The 26,102-nt window shown below is 41.7% G+C and overlaps 1 protein-coding gene across 1 annotated transcript in view; it reads right to left on the bottom strand.

Annotated features, from left to right (window-relative positions):
- Positions 1 to 16,825: 16,825 nt before the first annotated feature.
- The window catches only part of DCC (DCC netrin 1 receptor), a 902,832-nt gene continuing 893,555 nt past the window's right edge, over positions 16,826 to 26,102 (bottom strand). Inside the window, exons 28-29 of the mRNA XM_026649009.1 lie at positions 22,388 to 22,530; positions 16,826 to 19,773 (exon numbers count right to left, since the gene is read on the bottom strand). Coding sequence (XP_026504794.1) covers positions 19,684 to 19,773; positions 22,388 to 22,530 — 233 coding nt within the window. The 3' untranslated portion in view covers positions 16,826 to 19,683. The remainder of the gene's footprint in view (positions 19,774 to 22,387; positions 22,531 to 26,102) is intronic.

The raw sequence follows: 26,102 nt of genomic DNA, 5'->3' as shown, positions 1-26,102 counted from the left end.
CTCTCTCTCTGTAATATCTTGTTTTGACTCCCCAGTCACCTTCCTTTTGTCCACATCTGTGACTCCTCTGCAAGTGTTATGACCTGCTCCGCTGAGCTGGCCAGTGGACTTAGTTCCATGGTGAGGATTGACAGGCAGGCACCCACAGGAATCTATGACCTTCCATGCAGGTGGAGGAGTCTACTAATTGCAGGACTGGGTAGACCTGTTAGGAGACTGGAGAAGTAGAACACTTCAGTCCAGGCTTTAATGGGAAATGTGTTTCCAGAAGCATCGAATTTCCTTTGTATTTCATAATATTGTTAACAAGGATGGAAGGGGAAAAGTCATTGAATCGCAGAAGTCCAAAATGGTAAGAGACCTATTCTGGCATCCACTCCATCTCCCGGCCAACATGGGATTCACTTTCTATGGTATATCTAGCACTGAGTTCTAGCTTGTTTTAAAATATTTTGAGTGGTGGGGCTTCCATCACATCCATTGATATTTCACAATTTGTTCAGATTTCCCTGTTTTGAATTTTGTCCTTATTTTTCCCAGTTTAAGTTGTAATTAATTTCAATATCAGCGCTAAGATCAGTACAGCCAAATTTATCACATTGACATAATTGCTATAGTATCTGTAATAGCCTGGGTCTTGTAAATAGAAATATTTCTCTTAAACAATATTTCTGAGCTTATTTCATATACTTCTGACTTTCTCCTCCAAAATATGCCAACTAAACTTCTAAGTCATTATTTTAGCACACATTAATAATGAAGCCTTTTCCTCTAAAGAGGGATGGATATATGTCCAATTGAATACTCAATGTTCTGTCCTTGAACAGAGTTCATATCCATAACCATTTATCACATGCAACAACCAAACAATTTCAGTACATTAATTCTGCCCAAATCAGCAAAAGATTCATTTCTATCTTTAGTAAATGGGCTTAAGATGGAAAAATAAATAAAACTTATCGATATAGCACATCACAGAAATGGCCTTTATCAAGCTAGATTCAGTGAATAAAAGCAGGCATATCAGAGCAAGCATTCTTAGGAGGCATATACAGTGCCATGGGGTGATTGATTTCCTCAGCGGCTGCTGATTGTTAATGTTATTTGTGTTTGAATATTTAAAACTGTTTAGGAATAGAACATTATGAGAAGGAACTGATGATTTCGTCACTCTCTGAAATTCTCCTGGTTAAAAAAAGTGAAGGAAAAACAAAGTTAGGTTTGTGCCCACTTGTGCTTAGTTCTGGTGTGCATAAAAAGGCCATTTCCCCTCTTAAAGTTTTGTTGTTGCTGCTAGAGAGCTCCTTGGAAGACCAGAGCTTTTAGTTGCCATTTGAAGAGGTCAGAGCACTGAATCCCTCATAAAGAGATGCCCAGTCCCAACAGTCTTGCAGTTGTTTGTTTGTTGTAAACCACAATAAAGGAAAGGTTTTAAAGTGTGACTGTGAATTCCTTCCCCTCAGTTACCCAGCTTTCCCCTTCTTTGTCTTTGTGATGTCTTTGTATGAGTTCTCCCATCATTAACAGGTGGATTAGAGCAAGCTGGCTGTGTGGTCAAAGCACTGGCCTCTGATTCAAGAAATCTATGTCTTGTCTCTGCCACAGACTCTCTCTGTGATCTTAAACTAGTGGCTCATCATAAAACAGGAACAACAACATTTCCCTTTTCTTGTCTAGTTAGACCAGTGGTGGGCAACCTGGCGGGCCGCCAGACAGTTTGTTTACATTGACCGTCCGCAGGCACGGCTGCCCACAGCTCCCAGTGGCCGCGGTTTTCCGTTCCCGGCCAATGGGCGCTGCGGGAAGTGGTGGCCAGCATGTCCCTGCGGCCCGCACCACTTCCTGCAGCGCCCATTGGCCAGGAACGGTGAACTGGGGCCACTGGGAGCTGCGGGTGGCTGTGCAAATGTACACTGACTGTCTGGCAGCCTGCCAGTGGATTACTCTGATGGGCCACAGGTTGCCCACCACTGACTTAGACTGCAAGCTATTTGGGGCAGGAATTCTCACTTCTATATGATTGTACAGGGCTAGCACCATGGGCATTCTTTGTACACAGCCAGCCAAAGAGGGCACCGTTCCCTTTTTCTTTTGTAGGCACCTTTAAGAAACTTTTGACCTCCCAAGCTCTGTTTCTGTATCAAAAACTGTTTCAAATGGAGACCCAATCATTCTGCCCTGGCTGACCCGGATAAGATAGTCTGCCAATTTAATAATCTTCATCTCTTTCTTTGTGCCACAGGTAACTTGCACTGACAGACTTGAATCACTGAGCTTAGGACATCACTACATCTGTTAAACGGGTACATGCCAAATAGCCTCAACCCAACTCTTGTAGAGTCAAATGATTACCAATGACTTTTTGACTGTATGTTACCAAGGAACGCTCCAGGCATGGTACAAACAAGCAATGAGGAGATCAGTTTCACTTCCTCAGCCTATCACTACCATGACCCCTTTGCTAGTGCACTTTGTAACTTGAGATTGGAATTTTCCAAAGTTTGCCTAAGCCCAAGTGGTCCACTGTGCACTTGAACTGGGGCTCAGCATATGTATGGGGACTCCAGGCCTTTTTGTAGAAACAGTCTGTTGGTGTACCCAAGTCTCCCGAGAGCTCCGGGTGCTGAGTCTCCAAGAAGCTGTGCCAAACATGGTGTGTGCTCCTGCAACATTCACCCAGGTACTCAGAGGGCCCTATGTGCCCGGTCAGGTGCTTCTGACTTAGTGGTGCCAAAGACACAACTAAACCTGAAGGTGCATGTTTAGCCACTCAAGCACCAGTCATTTGCTCATTGGTTTCCTGGATCCTCCCACACTGGAGATTCCCAGTACAAACAGATTCAAGACATCCACTGATGTGGGTGGAGGCTGGGAGAGAGAGAGAGAGAGAGAGAGAGTATCAGAAAAGTGGCAGGGAACAGGGTATGTGTCAGACAGGGCAGGGGGCCAGAGAAAGGATTCATCTTGGGTTTTGCACTTCTGGGTGGGGGCTTCACCAGCCATTGGTTTACCCCAATGCCCAACCCTGCGAGGGTGCATATGTGGAGGAGGAGGAGGAGGGAAGATTTGTCCTGGCTCAGAGACACCAATGCCCTCCCAAAAATGAATCTGAGACAAGTAGGACCTTCCTTAGTCTTCACAAGGCACTGGTAGTCCTGTGGTACAGGTTCACTCTGGATGTCATCATGTGATGAGCTGAGGTGTAATCTGGAGAAGGCAACACAGGAGTCAAAACCACAGAACCTCCCACCACCTCCCTGCAGATACTACTAGTATAAGCTCATCTGCTCCCTCTTTCTAAAAGACTTAGTGTCATGGTGAGAAGGGCAACACATAACTCCTCATGGACAGAAATACACAAATATCCAGTATGCAGGCATTCATTTTCTGTCAGGGCTAGACAGGGTGGCTCACAGATCAAATATGCAACATACAAAAACACCCCCATGGAATCGTATGTTACATCTCTACCTCGATATAACGCTATCCTCAGGAGCCAAAAAATCTTACCGCGTTATAGGTGAAACTGTGCTATATCGAACTTGCTTTGATCCACCAGAGTGCACAGCCCCGCACCCCCGGAGCACCGCTTTACCATGTTATATCAGAATTCGTGTCATAGCGGGTCATGTTATATCGGGGTAGGGGTGTATTTCCCATTGTTATCCATATAATTGGTAGACTATCATGCACAGCAATGTTATTATGATTTAATATTTATATGTTGGTGAGTCCCCCAAACCCATTGTGCTAGACATAGTGCAAGATATGGCCCCAGCGCTGCAGAGCTTCCCAAAAAGTGTTCGCTTTATTTTTGTGCAATGCCCTATTCTTACACTGAACATTTTGTGAGGCACTGTGGTTCCTTCAAACTATGTGACAAATGCAGTAGAGCAGCTCTGTTTTCCCTGTTTATCGTTGTGGATGACTAGACGCACGCAGGGGCTCACTTGAGGTTCATTTCCTTGGGATGCCCTTAGCTCTGGGAGTTTAAAGCACCGATGCATGATTAATTGCTTAGCTCTCAGTGCACGAAGTAAAGGTTAGTTTTCTCTTGGGAATAGGGGAAAGGGCAGGGAGAGGGAGGGGAAAAAGGGAAATGAGTCTTAAAGGAAAACACTTAGTGTGCCCTGGAGGAATACCTGAGCCAGCCAGCACTATTGGAATTATAAGGATGCATAGGGCAAACACGGACAGGACAGGAAGCCTGTGCTTGCACCAAGTACTGCAGTGACTCAACATGCATCAGTGACTTCAAAGGATGCAGCACAAATACATATTCAGCAAATGAACTCTATGCATATAAATAACCTCCTCCTCCTCCTCCCAAATCCTAAAGATAAAGGTTTTACATGAAAGCACATTGATGTAACAGTGTCAAATTTGACTTTAAAAAACAAACAAACCAACACCCCCCAAACCATATAGCAACATTTTCTTTTTAAACTCTATTGATTTATTTCCCGTACTGTTATTTTGGTATATGAAAATCTCAAATGGATTTAATTTATTAGGCCCAAGGGAGGACAGCATCCTTTTGTGCCTGAAATAAAAATATTCCCACTTGGCCAATAAAATACTGCACCATGATCAGTTTATTAGTGTGCCACTATTTTAAATTCAGAGTACAACCTCACACATACAATTCATCATGGCTTGGTTTACCCTACACTCATATTTCTCTTCCCTTAAATGTGATATAATAGAAAAGGCTTCCATTAATCCCGACTGACAACCCCAAAGAGATTTTTTCAAGGACTCTAGCACAAAAATAAAAGCAGTGGTTTAGAACATATCCTCAGGTTTGCACTTGGATCATCGTTTAGAGATAATGATTCACCTCTTTCATATACTAGGGCAGATCAGGAGTAATTCATTGAAATCAAGTTATAACTGTGTGAGAGGAGAATCAGGCCCAGCATCAATAGACAGGAACATAGTCACAGGATAATGGTCTCCTGTTGCTAGGTAAGTGCTGAGGCAGGGAAGAAGAGGTTATGTTTTAGAGGGAAGCATCAAGGCAAAGCAGAGATGTTTATTTTCAAAGCCAGGCACGTTTCTTCTGCTGATAATATTCTACTCCAGGAACTTCCCTGTCTGTCTACAGAAAAGATGGGGCCTGACATTCCCCAACCCTGTGCCACATTTACACCAGCGCAACACAATTGATTTCAATGGCATTGCCACTGTAAAAAGAACAGGAGTACTTGTGGCACCTTAGAGACTAACAAATTTATTTGAGCATAAGCTTTCATGGGCTACATCCCACTTCATCAGCTGCATGGACTGCATAGAATGTCTGTAGTGTCTATTGGTGTATCTTAGGTACTTATTTGTCCCCCATCAGCAGAGAATCTGAGCACCTCACAATGTTTTTATCCTCACAATATTCCTGTGAGGTAAGGAAGCGCTATTATCCCCACTTTGCAGTTAGCAAACTGAGGCACAGGGAGACTTAGGGCTTGTCTTTGCAGAAACAGTTCGCGCCAGTTATTACACTCCAAGACAAGCCCTAAGTGGTTTGCCCATGATCACATAGGAAGTCTGTGGCTGAGCAGGGAAATGAACAAGGTCTCCCAAGTCCCAGGCTAGCATCCTAAGCACTGGACCAGCCTATCTGTAAAGACTTACACCCCTGCCATCTCACTGACTTAGAAATGGGTTTATTCTACTAGTTTGTGAGGTCGGAAGGGACAGCTGTGACCATGTAGTCTGACCTCCTATATAATACAGCCCAGAGAACCTCCTGCAAAATATTCCCTTTTGTTTTGTGTGGTCCTGGCTGTCTTACTACACCCAAAGCAAAAGGGAATATTTTGGGGAGGTTCTATGTAGTGTAGTAAGACAGCTCAGAAGGCACTGTCTCATATCATGCTGTCCTGTACGTACTAGCCTCCTCCTTTTTTCTCCAACAGCAAAGAAGCAGAAACATGTTAAGACACGTGTCCCTTCGGCAGGTTACACAATTCATGCTTTCAGTGTGGCCAGGCCTAAAGTGTCTGAGCCCGCTCACCAACCAACTTTTTAAAGAGCAGATGTGGCATGGGAGAGTATATAAAAAAGACAATTCCCCTTTCCCTTGCCTCAGGGGCGACCAGTGAGACTGACCAGAATAGTTCCTAGAGTTATAGCAGGCCAGTTTCCTCTTGTGTTGGCAGAAAGGCTTTTTGCTGTGACTCAAGAGCTTAAGAGATGAGTCTTCAGTTGGATAATATCTTGGCATTCCCCTCCCTTTCTGATTGGTTTCCCCCCCTCAAGCTGGTGCCTGTATGAGCTGGTTTCCAGTTTGCTGCTTGTTATATTCCTCCCTCCTTCTCTCCTGCTTCCCAAACACACAGAAAGGGCAATCCCATGCTTTCACTTGGAATGATTTAGTTTAGATTAAAAGCCAAGTCGCAAACAGGGAGGTGTTAGTTTTGGTGGAATAGGTGGGCCCAGAGAGTTGAAGGGTTAAACAGGATCCTGTCACAGTACAAAACAAAACAGTTTAAATGGGTTAAGGTTAGATGGGCCCAAGATCCCCCCATATTAACACACCAGTTTGACGCCTTTGGAAGATATCCCATTTTGATTCCGTTCACATTCCGGATCCCTTGGGGAGAGGCTGAATTTTTGCTATCAAAACTGCAGCATGCTAGCAATGTACGGTGTACTCTAGGGATTCTGCGTTACTCTACTGGCTGGCTGTTGAACTAAGTAATACAGTACCTTCCGCTGGCTAGATCCTTTCCATCCAGCTCAGCACAGTCAGCATGTTTGCTACACTGCACCACAATAACTCTTTAGTTTATCAGTTAAGTAAAGGGCTAGTCATATTGCAATTTTGATGTCTGGAATGGAGTTCATTTAACAGATCACCTACATTCCTGGATCCTGTTTGACTTGTCCTGAAGGTGATTTCCTACCCTGCAGGATAAATTCTATTGAGTAGTTCCTGTAGAAAAAACTCTTGCAAGACAGGAGGGGCCTCTATGGCTGCAGCCCAATCATCTTTAGCACCAATCGATGCTTCCAGAAGGAAAGTCTAAACTATCACCTACAACCCCTGCACTGACTCCAGTACCATGTGTCCACACCTGCATTCCTGGGGCAGTCATTGGCTTTGGTGAGAGATTGGGAATGGGCAAGGAACTCAGGATCAAGCACAAGGTATATAAGCCCTCATTTTTCACAAATGAACTGCTGCAGTCTTTCGTGCCTCAGAGGCTGTGGATGTTGGGCTGTGTGTAGGTGGTCAGTTCCAAAGCTCTGACTCACATAGGTAAATCCTTAATTGGCTAAGCCAGCCTCTTGGAGACTTAAGAGTCTCAGGCATGTAGTGGAGTCATGGGAGTGTGTCTGCTACTGTTAAATCTCAGGTTTGCCATCTGCTACTTGGGGATGTGGAGCCTGTTGCTCTAGCAGAAAATGTGTCCCGGAAGTGTCTCCTCTCTGCCCCCGTTTCTTCCAGTGGCTGCTGTAATGATAGGTGCCTCCCTTGTCATTAGTGAAATTCTGGTGCAGGGATAAGGGGAGGGTGCAAATACTCCCCCAACTTGGCTGATTGGTTGGGGTGTGCTGGCGTAGGTGATATTAATCTTTGAGTTGAACTGCTTAGCTTTTCAAGTTACTCTCTCTAGTACAGGGCCCATCACTTCAGTATCTAAGAACCCCCCAAAACTGACATCCAGAATTGACTTGTCATCCAGGGCGTGCACTATAACTTCTTGGTGTGCAAGTCACACACTAGCCAGATCAGGAAAGTTACATGACTGGATGCTGTGTGTGCCTCTTGCTGTCTCCTCTCTGCTGAGGCATATGAGAGTTTGTTTTTGTTCTGTTTTAAATCCAAGGACATTAAGCTCTCCCTTCTGCAAATTCCCTGGTTGGTTGTTTCTCTATATTAACTTTGAAACTTTAAAGTCTCCTACCTATTTGATATTGTAATTTGGCACTGCTTGGCACCTGAAGTGCCTTAGAAATTCTTCTGCAATGATTGATGTGTGTGTGTGTGTGTGTGAGTGTGAGTGTGAGTGTGAGTGTGAGAGAGAAGGGCCATGGAAAATGGGCAAAATTACCAAGACAACCTAGTTATGGAGTTCACGCACCACTAGGCACCTCCTCCTCACTGTGCTGGAGATTAACTCTTTCCACATATGCCATTCCCTTGCAGTTGCTCACTCCATCAGGACTCACTTGCTTCCTTTTGTGCTTGGCCCTCCAGCCAGTTCACTGATGTTTGCCCCTTCTGGGGGATGGCGTAGGCGGTTGTGTATCAAAGTCTTTCTGTACCAACCAACCCAGGCAGCAGGGCCGGTGCAAGGAAGTTTTGCGCCCTAGGCGAAACTTCCACCGTGAGCCCCTCCCTCACCCAGCTAACCCCGCCCCCCCGCAGCAGCTAACCCAGCCCCCCACCCGGGGAGCCCACCACCCCCCCCATCCGGGGACCGCCCCCCCCACAGCAGCTACCCCCACTCCGCGGCAGCTAACCCCGCCCGGGGAGACCCCTCCCCCGCGGCAGCTAACCCCGCCCGGGGAGACCGCCTTAGCTCACCTCGGCTCCGCCTCCTCCGCTGAGCACGCCGGCGGCGCTCTAATTCGCCTCCCCTCGCAGGCTTGCAGCGCCAATTGGAGGAGAGTTAGAGTGGGGGCTGTGTGCTCAGCGGAGGAGGCAGAGTGGAGGTGATCTGGGGCAGGGAGCAGTTTCCCTGTGCGCTCCCCCGTTACTGCAGGCAGCCCTCGCCGTGCCCCTTCCCCCCCCTTCCCCCCCCCGCCCCAGCTCACCTCCACTCCAGGCTTTTAGGCACCGCCAACCACTAGGCGCCCTAGGCAGCCGCCTAGTTTGCCTAAATGGTTGCACCGGCCCTGCCAGGCAGCCTTCCAATTGTGCCACTTCCCTTGTGGCTGGTGAGGAACCCAGGCCCACTCTCTTTTGCCCAGAGATCCTACAACCAGCAGCTGAGGTCTGCACTGTCCCACACATTGTTGCTTTTCCCCTGGACTACTTCCTACAGTGCTTCTCTCAGGCTCCATCTCCACACTGCCCAGATAGGCCTGTCCCTCTGGACCAAGCATCCTAGCTTCAAAGAGAATGACTACAGAACTCCTCCCTACCACCCCTTTCTGGCCTATACCTGGCTTTAGATAAACCCCAGCTGTTCCTGTCCAGATAAGCTTCCTCCTTTAATTAGTCTTCATTGCTCCTTGACTCCTCCTCCAGGTGCAGTCTAGGCAGTTAATTGGCTCATCTAGCCACCTTAACTTTTTCAGAGGCTGGTGTGGGGTGACAACCCCCATCATAAACCTTTAACAGGATACATGAACCCAGGGGGATAATGCTGTCCCTAGTGATTCCCCATCAAATGTCAGTGAAGAGAACGACAGAGACTCTGAGATGCTTGGGGTTTTTTAATGGATTTTAATTGGAAGGGGAAATACTAAAATACTAAAGGTTCTGCTTGCTCGATAGGAAAAGAAATGCTAACTTTAGATGTATTAGGATTAAATGAACATGAGAAATGCATCAAAACACTGACAACACAATGGAAATGGAAAAAAGTGGTTGATGCTCAAGATTATAGAATCTGCAGGAACTGTTGGACTAAAGGAGAGGTTGGAAAGCAAAAAGCTCGAGGGATTTTTTCAGGGGTGATTTATTAAATTGCCTGGGCTGGACTATTTCTTGATAGGTCACAGTAAAAAATTACTATTCATTGAGCAGGATCATGCCATAGAGAGAGGCTGTGCTGTCTCATATAAATGCGTAAGTATTATTTTTTAGAGCGGAGATTTGAGTAAAAGCTTCCAAATATCTGGCCCTTATAGCAGACATTAATTTTCTTAAACAAGATTTTCAGAATGCAAAAAAATATTTTTTTTTGATGTGTTACACTGGATCACATGGCCTCAGAAATAAATACTTCAGGGAGAAAAAAAGAGCAAATGTTTTGTTCCATTAAAACACTTCCCCAAATTACCTAGTGAAGATAAACTTAGCGAAAGAGAAGAAACACATTTGGGAATAAAATGCCACTTTTAAACAAGACTCAGGCTGTGCCAATGCCTCAGGAAAAAGGGGAAAATATAACAGGAGGTAAGGATATCAAGTCTAAAATGGCTGCCCCTCTGGTTACTTCCTCCACTTTCTGGAACAAAAAGTTATCCCTGATACATTCCAAGAACTTATTGGCGATTTTGTGTTTTGCCGTATTACTTTCTCAACAGATGCCCTTGACAAATTGGATAATTGGTTTGAATTTTAACAAGATGAAATTCAGTAAAGACAAGTACACTTAAAAATCAAATGCACAGCTACAAAATGGGCACTAACTGTTTAGGTGGTAGCTCTACTCAAAAGGATCTGGAGATTATAATGGACCACAAACTGACTATGAGTTGTCAATATGCTGCAGCTGCAGAAAAGTGCTAATATGATTCTGGGTATATTAACAGGCATGTTGTATGTAAGACACAGACGGTAATTGTCCAGCTGTACTTGGCACAGTTGAGACCCCAGCTGAAGTAGTGTGGCCAATTTTGGGCACCACAATTTAGGAAGGTTGTGGACAAATTGGAAAGAGTCCAGAGGAGAGCAACAAAAATGATAAAAGGTTTAGAAAACCTGACCTATAAGGAAAGGTTGAAAAAACTGGGCATGGTTTGTCTTGAGAAGACTGAGGTGATGGTGGGGAACCTGATAGTCTTCCAATCTATTATAAAGAGGATGGTAAACAACTATTCTCCATGTCCACTGAAGCTAGGACAACAAGTAATGGGTCAGAAAGTTTTTCCTATTATGTAACCTAACTATAATGGCATTAAGCTCTGGAATAGGCTTCCAAGGGAGGGCATGGAGTCCCCATCACTGGCAGTGTTTAAAAAACAAGTTGGACAAACACCTGTCAGGATGGTCTAGGTTTACTTGGTCCTGCCACAGCAGAGGAGGTTGGACTTGATGACTTCCTGAGGGCCTTCCTAGACCTACATTTCTACGATACTTACCAGATGGAAAGGAGGGAGCCTACAGCAAAGAGACCTCCTTACGGGTTATATCTTCTGTTGTCGCTTAAAGGATCAGAACATGCCAGGAAAGTATCTAGTAAAGGCAAAGTTGAGAACTAAATGCTGCCTACAAATGTATTAGAGGGAAAGGACTAAGCTCCTAACTCTAAGGGTTGGGGAATCTGTGCAGAAGATCACCTTCTGAGGTGTTCAGAGCTAAATGATAGGGTGTTTTGAGATATTTCATGTCCTTTCAGTTTCCTATGACATATAATATCAACCTGGATGCCTTTTTGACATCAGTTATGGCTCATGCTTAAGTTTACAACCAGCTCATCATGACTAGTAATAGGAATGAGGCAGATACACTCATTAATTCTCATGTTCTTTTAAATTTGTGAACCCACTGGTGTAGCCAATTATCACTAACCGGGCTGTAACAGTAGTCCCTGTACTCAGTGGATAATGACTCTTCTCATGTCACAAGCCCTTTCACAATATTAGGTATAGACAAATATTATCAATGGGAGATATATGTTAGGGCCTGAAGGGATAGCTCAGTGGTTTGCACATTGGCCCACTAAACCCAGCATTGTGAGTTCAATCCTTGAGGGGGCCACTTAGGGATCTGGGGCAAAATCAGTACTTGGTCCTGCTAGTGAAGACAGGGGGCAGGACTCAATAACCTTTCAGTTCTATGAGATAGGTATATTTCTACTTTGGGTGCTCAGCACTTTGAAAATCAGCCCCCTAGATCATTTTCTCTGCCAATACAGGAATATTCCCTATGTTTTTTTAATAGTGCATTGTCCATTCTCAGGCCCCCAACCATGCAAACACTTAATTGAGATTACTAATCTAAGTAAGAGTGGGCCCTAAGTGTTCCAAGCAACAGGATTTCTACCGCTTCCCAGGGTGGATTCTCACACCACTCAATTGAACTCGCTCACTGTCAAGAAGTGTTCCCTTATATTCAGCATAAATCTTCACTTTTCTTAATTATATTATATTATTCCTAGTTATACCTAGTTTCCCCCCTTTCCCCTAATTACATTTATTCTTATTTCTACTCCATCCCATTTTTCCAAGTTCTACCTTAAAAGTTCCTCTCTTTCTTTAGGTCTCAATCCCGCAAACCCTTATGCACAAGCTTAATTTTAAGCATGAGTAGTTAGGTTGAGGTCAATAGGATTCTCCATGTGCTTAAAGAATGTACCCATGTGTTTTCTATGATCAGGGCCTTAGAGTTCATAATTTTCAAACTGTTCTTGCCTGTTATTTACCCTTTCTCACCCACCCTTTGTCCTCACCAAGCTAAACTATCTATTCTGATTTAGATTGTGCAAACTTTACTTATACTGGTGAACAATCGCTCAAATGAGGAGCTCAAAGGACTTCTTGGGTGAGTAAGTGCTTGCCAGTGTATCTAGGAGTTGTACAGTCATCCTCACTCAAACTCTTTAATCTTTCTTCATAAATCAATCTCTAGCCTCCTAATTAATTTTTGTTGCTCTCTGTGAATTCAGCTGGATAAAGCTTACAGACTTTTTACCTTTTCTGTGTTGTGACAAATGAAAATCCTCATGCACAAAGCTAGTGAATGTTTCTGTTTTCACTTAGAGTCACTCAGTGTAAATAAAAAATGCTGGACTTAGTACACCATACCACACAGGAGGACTTTTGTATCAAAACTTTATTTATTAAACAAAAAAATGCACCATTGGAATAACATTTCTATAAAAATGAATATGAGACTGTTCTACAGTGCATTACAAAACCCCCTTTTTCTTCATGTAGTAGTATACAAGATTGTGTGTAGAAACAGTCATTTATTTTTAAATCGTAAGCAAGTTTCCTTTCGCATAGAACAAGATTTACACTTAAATATTGCAGTCACTAGTCTAATTTGGTTAACAATGCTAGAATTTGACAATTTAAAGAAACTGTTTATAGGCTCAAAATGCCATTTTTAGGCCTTTTGTAACAACAAGATTTTTTTTTTTAACTAAGGCTAGTTAAAGCTGTAGTGTAACCCATTTCGACCAGATTAAGGTATCACTAGTAGGCTAACAATTTGTTTGAATTACCTTGCAAAGCCCTTTAAATGAAGAGATAGCACTGTTTTCCTCAATGTTGTAACAATTAATTAACAGCTTATGTCAGTGCTTCACAGTCAACATCTTTTGGGTGACCTCAGTGGCAGACACTAGTGAATATTTAGCAAGAGAGCTTTGCCAGTTACTCTTGAGTATTCTTACAGTTAGGTCTGAATAATGTAGTTTTAAAACACAACACACTGAGACATGGGACACCGCAGCTTTAACAGCCAACTCTAGGTTTCCAACCAGATCTCCCTTTTATCATAAATTAACCAAAAGAAAACACTCTAAATAATAAATTAAATATTACTTATAAAAAGTACACCCTTCCCCCCAACCCTCCCATCCTACACATGGTGACAATTCACAAATGTAGGAATTGCCAGGTATATTTTACAATAATAAAAACAGCAGTTTTCCCTTCTTCTACCAACATTGCTTTCTTGCACTTCAAAATACATGTACAGCATACAGTGAGAGACTCTGCCCTGTGCCACTTTATGAAATATGTACTGTATTGTTATTGTTTCTCTCCAATCAAAAAAGGTCAGAATGAAGATGCTTAAAATGCTGTCTGCTGAGATAAAAAAAGAAGACTGAGCAAATTCAATTTGCAATCAGACAGGACACTTGCTGGCCAACAGAGAGACAAGTCAAACAGATAAGAAAAATAATCTCTGATCACTTTCAGTAGTTTGTGGCTTCGCTAATAATCGTCTTCCTTTATCCAGTTTCCAGTGCTTCCATTTCTGACAGAATACTGAATGCTTTTCATCTTATCCACCCTTTATGTTACTTATTTATACTGCACAATGTGTATGTTCGTGACCTGAAATATTTTTATTTTCCATATTTTTACATGTCTATATAGAGATTCAATAACATTTAACACCTGACCCCGAAAACACATAAGCATGTGCTTAACTTTATTACCATGAGTAGGCTCAGCAGTAAAGTTACACATGTGCATAAGTGTTTGCATAGGATTGCCAGCCCTCCAGGATTGTCCTGGAATCTCCAGAAATCGAAGATTTATCTTTAATTAAAGATTATGTCATGTGATGAAACCTCCAGGAATACATCCAACCAAAATTGGCAACCCTATGTTTGCAAGTTTGAGGCCTAGCCATTTTAAAAAAAATACAGATTTGGCATGCCTATTAAAGGATTCAGTGAAGAGATTTGGCTGTCAAATAACAAGGGATAAGGTGCTGCTGGAAACAGGATCAGAATGTTCTAGTGGAAATAATCATTTCATTATGACGTTGAGTTTTGATGCAGTATCAGACATGATTTTCTAAGATATCACAACTGATGCCTTGGTTCTCAACTGTGTTACTCTAGTTTTTGTTGATTCAATTGTGTTGATTGCAGTGGGCTGCATTAGTGTATAACTGGAGTAACACTGTGGAAATTCAGACTTGAGAATAATATTGCATTTAAGAGAGGACATTTTTATAACACAATATAAAACTCAACAGCTCCCACCAGACTCGATGGCAAAACTCCCATTCACTTCAGTGCTGAGCAGGACAAGGCCTTTTATCAACATAACAGCTCACAAAACCACTCTTACAATAAGGATGTGGGATTAGTAAATTATGATCCTGCTCTTCATGTTAGAAACATTTTTAGGGCAAACTTTGAATTGTACGAATAACTTGGCCATCATATTTCGTCCATTTAAGTTAATGGAGTTTTTCCTTCAGTGGAATCAGAGTGGTGCTATTTATGTTTGTGGTATATTTGTATATTAATGGAGTGGTTTTCAGATTTTATTTGTTAAGCAATACAAAGTTGTGAGACTAACCTGGAAATTGTATGTACAACTGGGGGGCGGGTAACTGGTTTGGAGAAAATGAGTAACAACTCCTGAACTATCGGTAACATTATTTTGAAACTCCAAAACGGTAAATTAGGCCCTTGAGCCTGCAATCTGAATCACCTCGGTGGTCCCCTGTACTCATATGGAGCCACAATGATTTCAGTTTGCAATACTTTGCAATTCATGACTTCTTCTGGTCAGGAATCAGAAATTCCCAAACACCATGGTTTGAGGCAACTTTTGCAGTATTATCCCAGCCCAAACCATGAAGTAATGGAGATTATATGGGAGTACAGCAATTTTTCTGCTAGTTTACCAATGAAAAGGATAAATGGCCTTAGATAAGTGGCTAAATGTTTGGATGGTTTCCTGAATTAACCTTTCACAAAAAAATAGAAATAAAGCCAACCACCACCAGAATAACCTTAACAGCCAAGTTCTCAAGCTAGAGGACTCTCAAACAATGAAGTTCCTGGCAGAATTCCATCTGTGAGGTCTTGCTCAGAAAAATGAATATGATACAAGATGTACAGCTGCAGAATTCTTGACTGCAAACTCCATCTGCTACCTGTAATGGCAGCCCAGGAAACTATTCCCAGGTGTGATTAGCTCGCTACTTCCCCATGGCAACTTTACAAATTCATTACAAGTTGATTTATCTTTCTTTACATTTACAAGGGTGTTTGTGGTAGAGAATGATTCAATATCAATCATTTTTCAATTTAAATATTCTGGACGCTTAGGAATCAAATTTTACATCTGAATTCACTGCAAACACAGCACTATCAAAATATGCCTTTGAAGGTTTTGTGCTGTTACACTCATGTGAGTCTCCCATGTTTGGATGTTTATTTAGAAGGTCAATATCTTTGTTATTGGACAACTAAACTGAAATATAAAGTTAAGTAGCTATTTATTTAACAATCCTACTCAGAGTCTCTGGACTTCCTCAGACCAAGTTTCTGAAGGGCATTATTTGTCCAGAGATCTTTCATTTTTACTGTACACCCAAGTTTATTTTCATTTAGCTTGATGTAAGTCACAGGGCTACAGCTTCTTTTTTAGCCATCAAGTGAAACCTTAAAGGAGTCAGACTTATGTGCTAAACCTATACACTGTATAAACTGGATTCTCAAGAGGAACAAATGGAGGTAATCTACCAATGTTCATAGCTTAGTCCTTGTCTAGAGAATTTGGAAAATAGAGAAATGAACAATTAATCCAAAAACTCAGTTACTTTTTTATGTGAAATTTTAAACTCAACTTGCAGCAGAAGCAGCTTACTAACTAGAATGAAAGGTTTTAGCATGTCTTGGTATTATCTAATAGAATGAATCATAGAATCATAGAATATCAGGGTTGGAGGGGACCTCAGGAGGTCATCTAGTCCAACCCCCTGCTCAAAGCAGGACCAATCCCCAACTACATCATCCCAACCAGGGCTTTGTCAAGCCTGACCTTAAAAACCTCTAAGGAAGGAGATTCCACCACCTCCCTAGGTAACCCATTCCAGTGCTTCACCACCCTCCTAGTGAAAAAGTTTTTCCTAATATCCAACCTAAACCTCCCCAACTGCAACTTGAGACCATTACTCCTTGTTCTGTCATCAGGTACCACTGAGAACAGTCTAGATCCATCCTCTTTGGAATCCCCTTTCAGGTAGTTGAAAGCAGCTATCAAATCCCCCCTCATTCTTCTCTTCTGCAGACTAAACAATCCCAGTTCCCTCAGCCTCTCCTCATAAGTCATGTGCTCCAGCCACCTAATCATTTTTGTTGCCCTCCGCTGGACTCTTTCCAGTTTTTCCACATCCTTCTTGTAGTGTGGGGCCCAAAACTGGACACAGTACTCCAGATGAGGCCTCACCAATGTCGAATAGAGGGGAATGATCACGTCCCTCGATCTGCTGGCAATGCCCCTACTTATACAGCCCAAAATGCCATTAGCCTTCTTGGCAACAAGGGCACACTGAGCTGTTCTTTCCCATAGTTTATTTATAGAATAGAGAACACAGGAATTTATTTTAGCTTAGATTTTGTCCCCAGTCCTGCAAAGCTGTATTGACTTAGATGACACAACTCACTTCTATAAAGTTAAACACAAGTGTTTGAAGGACTGACATCTATATTAGGACACAGCTACGGCTGCAAATGCCTGCAAACTAGGGATGACTGAATTACTATGTAAAATTTAAGAATCTCCTCTTCCTGAAGACTCACAGATATCTAAAACCAAACTTGTTCCGGATCTTCTTCAGGTTCTGAAATTTTGCATTTCTTTTTTCATTTCCTGTTTCTGGCTGAGTATAGAGATGGAAATGCTTTAGAATTCACAAGAAAGGCTGTCCTCAAGAGAAATCCAGACCAATTTTGCAGACATACAAGGGTCTAACATTTAAATCAGTGGGAGTTGCATTCACAAAATGGATATGATAATCAATGCCACAGAACAGCCAACACAATAACCAATGTTCAAATAAGATCTGAATATTTGGTTGCTTATCGAAACAAAATCCAGTTGTCAAATCTTTTGAGGTTTATCCATCACATATTTTAGATAATTTTGTACCAGTTTGGGGTTAATGTTCTATGATTAAAAGCCCCTCGTTAAAGTCCTATGAGTCAGATCCTGTTTTCCAGAGTAACTCAGCCTTACTCCAGGATAAGAGAGTGCAAAATTTGGCCCTATGGACCTATTTCAAAATAACTGACAATCTCTGCTAGCAGGGAAGAGGCTCTTTTTCAGAAAGGTGTATTCAAACCTGCCTTGCAGAAACAAGATAGTAGGCTGGGACATCATGGGATCCAATACCAGGACTATGAATTTGGTTGTCATCATGACAGATTTGCTTGCTTTGTTTTCAGTGGAAGTTCTTAGTTACAAATCTGACAGAACATAAAAACTCAACCTCTCACACAGATATGACTTCCTTAACTCTTAGGAAATATCTGACTGAAATCCTAGTCAATTGAATAAAAATACATTTTGGTAAGAAACATTTTCACAAACATACTAGAGTTCCTAATGAAGCATTTGAATTCCATCCTTTGCATCTGATTTCCTCCCCAATACATGACCGTAGAAAATAATCTGAATTATTACTTCTGTTACAGTGCCATTTTACTCAAAATATTTTATTCAGGGATTCACATATAATTACCCACCTAATAAAAGGAACTATTAGGTTGTAAAGATCCCAGCCCTTCCGTGCTCTTTTAAAATTATGACCTACTCAAGCTTGAAATCAAAGGCAGAACTGAATGGAGTAATTCATCTGAAACTCTCTTATTGGGTTTTGCAGCCGCCTAACTGATAAATATGCAAATTAGTTCCCTTTTGGTGATTCAGCTGCATAAACAGGGATTAACTCTGAATGCAGCTGAAAATTCAGCAATAAAAAGTATGCTCACAAAATTTAGTCAATTCAAACAGTTATAGTTATCAATAAACACTGTAATATGAAGCTAGACTACTAGAAAAGGGGGGAGAACACTGAAAGGGTTCCTCTAAGTTCACATCAGTGTCCTGATGCTAAATTGTGGTTGGTTGGTTGGCTGTTTTTTAACTATGACTGAACAAGGAATATCCTACTGCAATCAAGCACCTGTAATTTGTTTCCCAATTATGCACCAGCTTCTTAGTTCATTTTCTTGAATCTGTTGCTTGTCTGTAAAAACTGTGCTGTGTCCATCACTGCTAACCGATACGTCCCATCTTCCACTGTGCCTGACCTAGGGTTGCTTTCCAATTTCCGCAGCTTCCACTGAGTTAAGGAGAAGCCATTGGTGACTGAATCACAGAGTTCATGGAACTGAGGAGTCTCAAACAAGAGGTGGAGCAGTAGAGAAAGGGTGGGAGGAACTTCACCCATTTGCCTCTTGCTGCTGCGAAAGGTGGCCTTGGAGGAGCTTTCAGATGTCATCCCAGTGCAGTATGGCACAAAGGCCACCCATATTTAGAAGTGTTCTAGTCCAAGCTTAAGCACATCATTACTGTGTGTCAGAGAAGATTGCATATCATACCCTCTTTTTGTAAGTCTACGGCAGCTGGCAGCATGCCACCAATGCAGATTTTGTTTATGTTCCCATTCTCTGTAGCCAGATATAAAATGTTACCTATGGGAGGATTTCCAAATGCTTGCAAAAATGGGTGGACTTTCCAGCAACTCGCTAATGCACACTGCTTGCGCAGGATGAGTGATTGAAATTACAAAAGAAATGGGAGTTATTTGTCTTGTTTTGTGCTGTTGGTAACACTTCCAATCCTTTGGTGCTATGTCGTGATTATTTGTTACGGGTGCTTTCATATCAAAAAAGTATATAAAAAACAAAAACAAAAAACACGAAGAGTGAACTTCCACACTGACACATTATGGCATGGTATATGTTTAAAAATACATTTGAATGACATAAAACTAGATTTTCACCAAGAACTACACACCTCTATTAAGTAAACTGTGAGATAGTCATGACACCTCAAGTATTACAAAGGCGAGCAGATCAAAATGAGCAATCAAGTGGCATCACCTCGGGCTTTGCTGTCGTTGTTTCACTTATTTGCAAGGGTCACACTTTCATTGCTTTAGATGCTTGATCTACAGTAATGTAGCGTATTTTTAGTTATTTATTTTTAGGACTCATCAAGAATCTTCCTTACGTTGAAGGAATGGTACTGAAGAAAGGGTGGTTTTATGGGGTTGTGTATGTGTGTGGTGTATATGAAGTACTTGTATGCTGCAATGTTCCTGGATAATACAATTTATCTATTCATCAACAGCTGTTAGAAGGCCGAGCCTGTAATAGCATTAAGTTGCTTCATTAGCCCCTCCAAACTGGCCATTTGTTCACTCAGATCATCCTGTTCATATACCTGCAAAAAACCCAAATCAATAGTCAATGTGAGCTATAGCCAAAAGTCTGTTTTAAAGGACACAGAAATGACAAGCAGGGGTAGAGCCACTTGAAACAACACATTAAAACAGTTGTTCTCAGATTCATCACTTCGCTCAACTGAGACCCAGTCACCTCCTTGCTTCTCTTCCACTGCAGTCAGCAACCTCCTCTCCTATATATCTAGTTGGCGAACTCAAGGACCAAAATCTGTGATGAGTCCTAGAGTTCCAGTATATGCCTTCCCACCAGCAATGTTGCTTGCAATACTCCAAATCTTGGATTATTGCAGAATGGCATAAGACTGACTGAATGAATGGCAATGCAGCCATGGTGCACTGGGATGTACTACAGAGGCTGCTCCTGGAGTTCATAATGAAGGGCCTGATTCTGCAAGGAGCTGAGCGCTCCCAACTCCCATTATAGCCAGAGAGTCTTAACTCTTACCATTGCTGTTAATGGGATTTGAGGGCACTCAGCGCCTTGCAGGAGGTGTTCAGTATTAGGGTCTGTGACGGAAGTTTGTGTGTGTGTGGGGGGGGAGGTACAGAGGACAGCCAACTAAGTATCTGTCATGAAACCTTAAATGACTGGCAAATGTACCTATCATTGGGAACCACTGACCTCAAAAGTTATTGAGACAAGAGTAAAATGAATGATTCTCTGCTTTGGATTCATGGAGACAGAACTCAAACACTAGTTATTTATGTGGACTTTTCAAAGTAAATGATTTGAAAGCACTGTGGGAAATCTGCAGCCTAAAGGTCTGGACAGAGTTAAGAATCCAATAGCATAATCGTGCCTCTGCAGAAATAAACTTTAAAAACTCCCACAATTCACCCCTCCGCCCCCAAAACTCTGACTACCTGAAGAGCCTATTAACTCCTGTGCCATTATTTCCTATAAGTGCTCACACACTTGCTGAGTTTGAAAAGTGTCCCTCTTGGGAAATAAATTGCGCTGCTGTTCTAAGATATTTAGAGCCGAAATAGCATTTCATGTTATCAAATGTTCTGTGCTAAATTACTCTTTATGTCGGTAATTTTACCAAAGAAGTCATTTTCATTTCTCTCCCCCCAATACAAGACTCCATGTCCCTTATCTCCTCTATGCGGTAGAGCCAGTAGGACTTGGAAGAAGTTCAAAGAAATAGGCTGCAGTAATCCACAGGACTGCTCTGTGACCACATTGTTCAGTAATGGATTTTACCCACTGGTGCGCTGGCTCAGCACTACACTTCATTCCAAGCACTAGTGGTTTCAGTCCCACTGCTGTTGTAGGGTTAGACTCTAAATCATGGAATCATGTTACACTTGTTGAGTGAAGGTCCAGGTGATTGCCAGAATCAGGGGGGGGGGAACACAGCCAGTGGAGTAAATGCCACTTTGAAAAGTAACTTCTTTAGTTAGACGAGGATATTTATCTTATCTGCTTTGGAAAGAGCTTTGAGATCTGTGGATAAAAGCACCAGGGCATCAATCCTGCAACTAGATATGCATTTATAGGAGTCAGTGCTAAGCATTATCATCATTACAAAGAGCCACTGGTAGCATAAGCATCACTAGAAAAAAAGCTACTGGGTTAGGAAAGGGTCAGGTAATAAAAACCTCTTTTTTGGAGATGGCTCCACACTTTGACCGCCTTTACTCTAACATAACGTGAGAAGAATTCTCTCATAACAACACAATAGCGCATTGCTTATGATACTACTAACAATAAAAGGGAACATAATTTAACTGTCCTACATTTATATGGGCAGCAGACCAAAAATCTCTCTGTGCATGTCAAAAACAGATTTCTTGCTTTTTCCCTTCCCCAAGGTTTCAAACATAAGAGGATTAGGTAACAAGATGCCAGATGAACCTGTCTCGTGATGCATAGTAAGCCACTCTCACATGCTAGGAAATGAAAATAGATTGTACATAACAGTCTGTCTCCCTTATTTTTTTCTTCCTTTTTATTTAGTTTCTTTTGCTCTTTCTCCACCTTTCGTAAAGTACTGTGTCTAGGACTCTTAATAGGAGTTAATGGGATTGTTCTACATTTTCTGATTAGTTTTTCATACATCTTTTCCTTCTGATCCTTTCTTTTCATCTTACCTATCCCTTTCACATTATTTTTTTCTCTCCATTGTCTGGTATTACTTTATAATCTTTTATTCCTTAACTTATTTTTTTCTGACATCAGTTTTCTCATTCATTCTCTCTTCCATCGGTCTCTTTCTCCTTCTGGATCCTATGCTTGACAACTAGAATTGTTTTGATCTCTCAATAGGTACAAAAGAGATCATGTAAATACCAATATGAATTATATGTGCACAGAACACAGGTTATCTGTCTATCTGTATCAGACACAGGCCCAGATCCAAATGCCACTGAAGTCAACAGAAAGAATCTTACTCATGCTAGCAGGCTTTGGATGAGACCTGTTGTTCCTTAACTGCTACTCACTGGTATAACCTAATACATCAAGTAGGCAGAGATGAAGCTGTTCAACTAAAGTGGTTGGACAGAATATGATTTACAGCTATGACCTTGCACTTAAAGTTAATACGGTTTGCGATGAGACTCTTTTTTTTTTAAGATTGTTCTTACGTTAGCTGGATCCTCTGTCTGTTTGTGGCCCTCTTCTGACACTTCTGGGGCTGTTGGCACCGAGACTGGAAGCAGAGGGGATCGTGCTTTTCCAGCTAATCCAAGTGATGCTGTTTTAACCTGAGCCTTGGGAAGATTAGGCCCTGAAAGAGGAAACAAATCACAATAATAATGTATGAATAATACATATAGGGGAAAATGAGATTTAAGCCTTCTGTGCAAAATGCACTTGATTTAACGGGTTATAATTGGTTTTAAATTTTCAATCCTAAATACAGATTATCTTTTCCAAATGTTCTTATACTGCTTCTTCCTGAAGGGAAGCCAGTGCCGATTGGAACGCTCTTGTTGAAACTTTGTCAATTAGATTTCACTGTGAGCAAGCTCTAAATCCTCTTGCTGCCACATTCAGACAGTCAAGTATTTTGGGATGTCTTTGTAACTCAGATGGCAGCCGTTTTTGCCACTAGGCCAGACCATGGTGGGCTCATCTCCCAAAATCGGACTTAAAAACTGCCCAGTACTAACACTTCAGTACTTGCGGGTGGTGGGAGAAGTAATGGTTGCTACACTTGCCACTCGTCTAATGAGACATCGTGATGAGGTCCCCGGTGGTTTTTCTGGTGGAAATTAAAGGTCCTCTCGCATGTTTTATCTTTTAAAACAACAGGTAATAAAACCACTGTCCTGGTCAATGTGTCCTCTCAAAATACAATAGCTTCTAATGCTCATGGCTATGTGGAAGCTATTGCTGGTAACATAATGGCTGGCTACTGCAAAGAGTATACGACTCTGATTTTAAAGACACTGGAATGGTTTGAAAATGAAACAAAATGTATAGTGTTCATTAAAGAAATGGGCACATATCAAAGACTCATACTATTAGAGGTGAGGTTTTCAAAAGTGCTCAGCATTGGCCTAACTCTGCTCCCACTGAAGTCACTGGTAAAAATCCCACACTACCAGTTGTGTAAAGTCAACTCAATCCATTGCATCTACTTTATCCCTTCTCTTGAATCGGATTCTCTTCCACTCAACCACTGCAATGCATGTTTGTTCCCTATGGTACCTTTTAGGTTGATATGCCCAGGTTATCAGCACTCTCCAGATTGAAATTTGTTATGCAGAGTACATTGCTTGCTAGGGTTGTGGACTCTCTCAAAGCATGGCTGCTATCAGTTATCAGGAGATCGCTGCTAACACAGATGATCCCGTTAGGGATAATGCTACATTTTCTGCACTGTGCAAGACATTTTTTTATTCGGTTCGTCACCCTGGGAATCGAGACCAAAACAATATATGAATGAATGAGCCTGGCCCTCCAGCCTCCGCTCCTTATCTCCCATAATTTTACTAGGAGCAAGGCATTTAAGATTGCTGTGCTTTTGTCTAGCCATGTGTAAAATGGGTATAATAATAATTACCTACCTCACATAGGTGAATTATATCTAGATATGGTCTTAAAACCACTACCATCTCTGCAGTATTGGAGTCATGTTAGGCTTAATTAATGAATGTTTGTAAAGTGCTATAAGATCATTGTATTAAAAATGCTAGGAGAAGGGGCAAGATGGCATTATATAATATTTTCTATGTCTATTACTACATCAGTTTGCTCTCCCTCCTCCATGTATAGACTAAATCATTGGGAGTAAGGTGCCTAAATACTTTTGAGGGTCTGGGTTTACCTTACCAGATTGGATTACTATGCCATCCAGTCTGATATCCTACCTCTAATAGTGGCCTACGTGTGATGCTTCAGAGGAACATGAACATCCCTCCTGGCCAAATAATACAGCAATAATACCCTCTTCCTGATGTCCTGACCCTGGTGGGAAATATCTGATGCCCTGAAGCATGAGAACTGATTATCCCATCTTAACAAGCAAATATCAGTTTTGGTCATACAAATTATCCCGCCTCTATTTAAATCCAGGCTGTCCTTTCTAAATTATAGGGTTTAACTTTAATCATTCATTGCTCTTGTTCTTCCCCAAATAGGTTCCAACCTGATGAGCTCAGTCATTGTAGATCATTAATAGAGCATGAAAAGTAATTCTCTGGGGCCTTCAGTGGTGCTACCAAGAGGAATAACTCTACTATGGTAGGAAAGGCAGTTGCTGCAGCTGGAGAAGAGAAAGTACTCCCCTACTCCCAATAAATGATTGCTGTCATGACAGTTTTTAGTATTTTTACAGCTCTGGTGAGTAGCCTGGGGACAAAAGCTGCAGATTAATTTTCCTGCATTTCAAAGAATGGTTTTCACATTTTTAATTAGTTTAAAATGTGTATAACAGAGCTAAAACACTCAGGACCCGCAGCAGAGGAAACACAAAAGAGCAAAGAGAGAATGAAATTCCCCCCGCATTAGAGAGCCCCCTAGCACATTAGTTATAAGTACAGTAACTTCCAATAAAGAATTATAAGACAAAGACTAAAAGGAAAAGAGACCCATGTATGTACACTCCCCAAGTGTCAGTCTCTTTGATAATACAAGTTTAACTGAAACAACAACAAAAAAGGAAAGTCAATACTGACTAAAAGAGATCACTAAAAAGATACAAACCCTTTGCTAGCTCCAATTTAATAGCTAAAAATGTTCTTTAATAACTGGCGCTCCAAACTTCCCAGTACTTCAAAGAAAGACTAGAAGACACAGCTATCTCCAACAGATACAATCTCTTAAATGTCGCAAATTCAAGTAAAAATTTTCAGAAAGAAAACGTGTTTAGTTTCCATTTCCTCAGAGAAAAGTGATTTTCAAAGGGGAAGAGGCTTTTTTTTTTTTTTTTTTTTTTTTAAATATTTTTTTAAAAAAGGATTTTTTTTTTTTTTTTTTTTTTTTTGCTATTAAAGGATTTCGGCTGATGTGGAAGTGAATGCATACACTCTCATTTGCATTGATGGAAGCAGTCTTTAAAATTTGTGTCTGACCAAGCCATTTCTGGACCTGGCTGTGGCATCAGAATCCATTTGATATTATAAGAAATCAGTACATGGTGTAAGGCATGCAGAGGAAGAAGACAAAGATCTTAAGATAAAATGAGAAATCATCCAAAACTGAACTTTTAAATTCTATTTACACAAAGAAAAACATTATGAGTCAGAGGACGTACATCGCTGTATGCACATTGATTTAAATGGAATTATGTCCATTTATACCAGCTGAGGATCTGGCGCTATAAATTATGAATACCCTTTTGTTTGTAGTTTCAAAATGCGCTCTGTATTTATCTGTCTGTATGATGCAGCGGGAGCAGAGACCCGAACTGGCTGAGAAGCCTGGATCACCCAAGCCCACAATAGTGGGGGCCTTTCACCTATGGGTCACAGGTGGGAATTTTGCCAATGTTTGTAGTGATCAATGTTCAGTGGTCTACTATATGTGAAACGGTAGAGTGGTTTCAGTCCAGTTGTGAAAGGCTGGGCCTCAACTGAGCAAAGCCCTTCAGCACATACTGAACTTTAAACACATGACTAGTGACGTCAATGTGGCATACACACATTCTGAAAGTACATGCTGAAATGCTTTGGTGAATAAGGACATGGGACTCCATACCACACACCCCACAATTATAGCTACCACTCTTGTTGGAGGTCTCACTGGAGAGACCAATGACTGATTGCAATCACAAAAGTGGTTCCTCTGGGTCCCGGTTGAGGCACAGTTAGGGTGACCAGATGAGAGATGTGAAATCTCGGGACGTGGTGGAGG

The sequence above is a fragment of the Terrapene carolina genome, unplaced genomic scaffold (genome assembly GCF_002925995.2).
Source record: "Terrapene carolina triunguis isolate 2854851 unplaced genomic scaffold, T_m_triunguis-2.0 Scaffold69, whole genome shotgun sequence".
NCBI classification, from domain to species: domain Eukaryota; kingdom Metazoa; phylum Chordata; order Testudines; family Emydidae; genus Terrapene; species Terrapene triunguis.
This window is presented reverse-complemented; position numbering and strand designations above follow the sequence as displayed.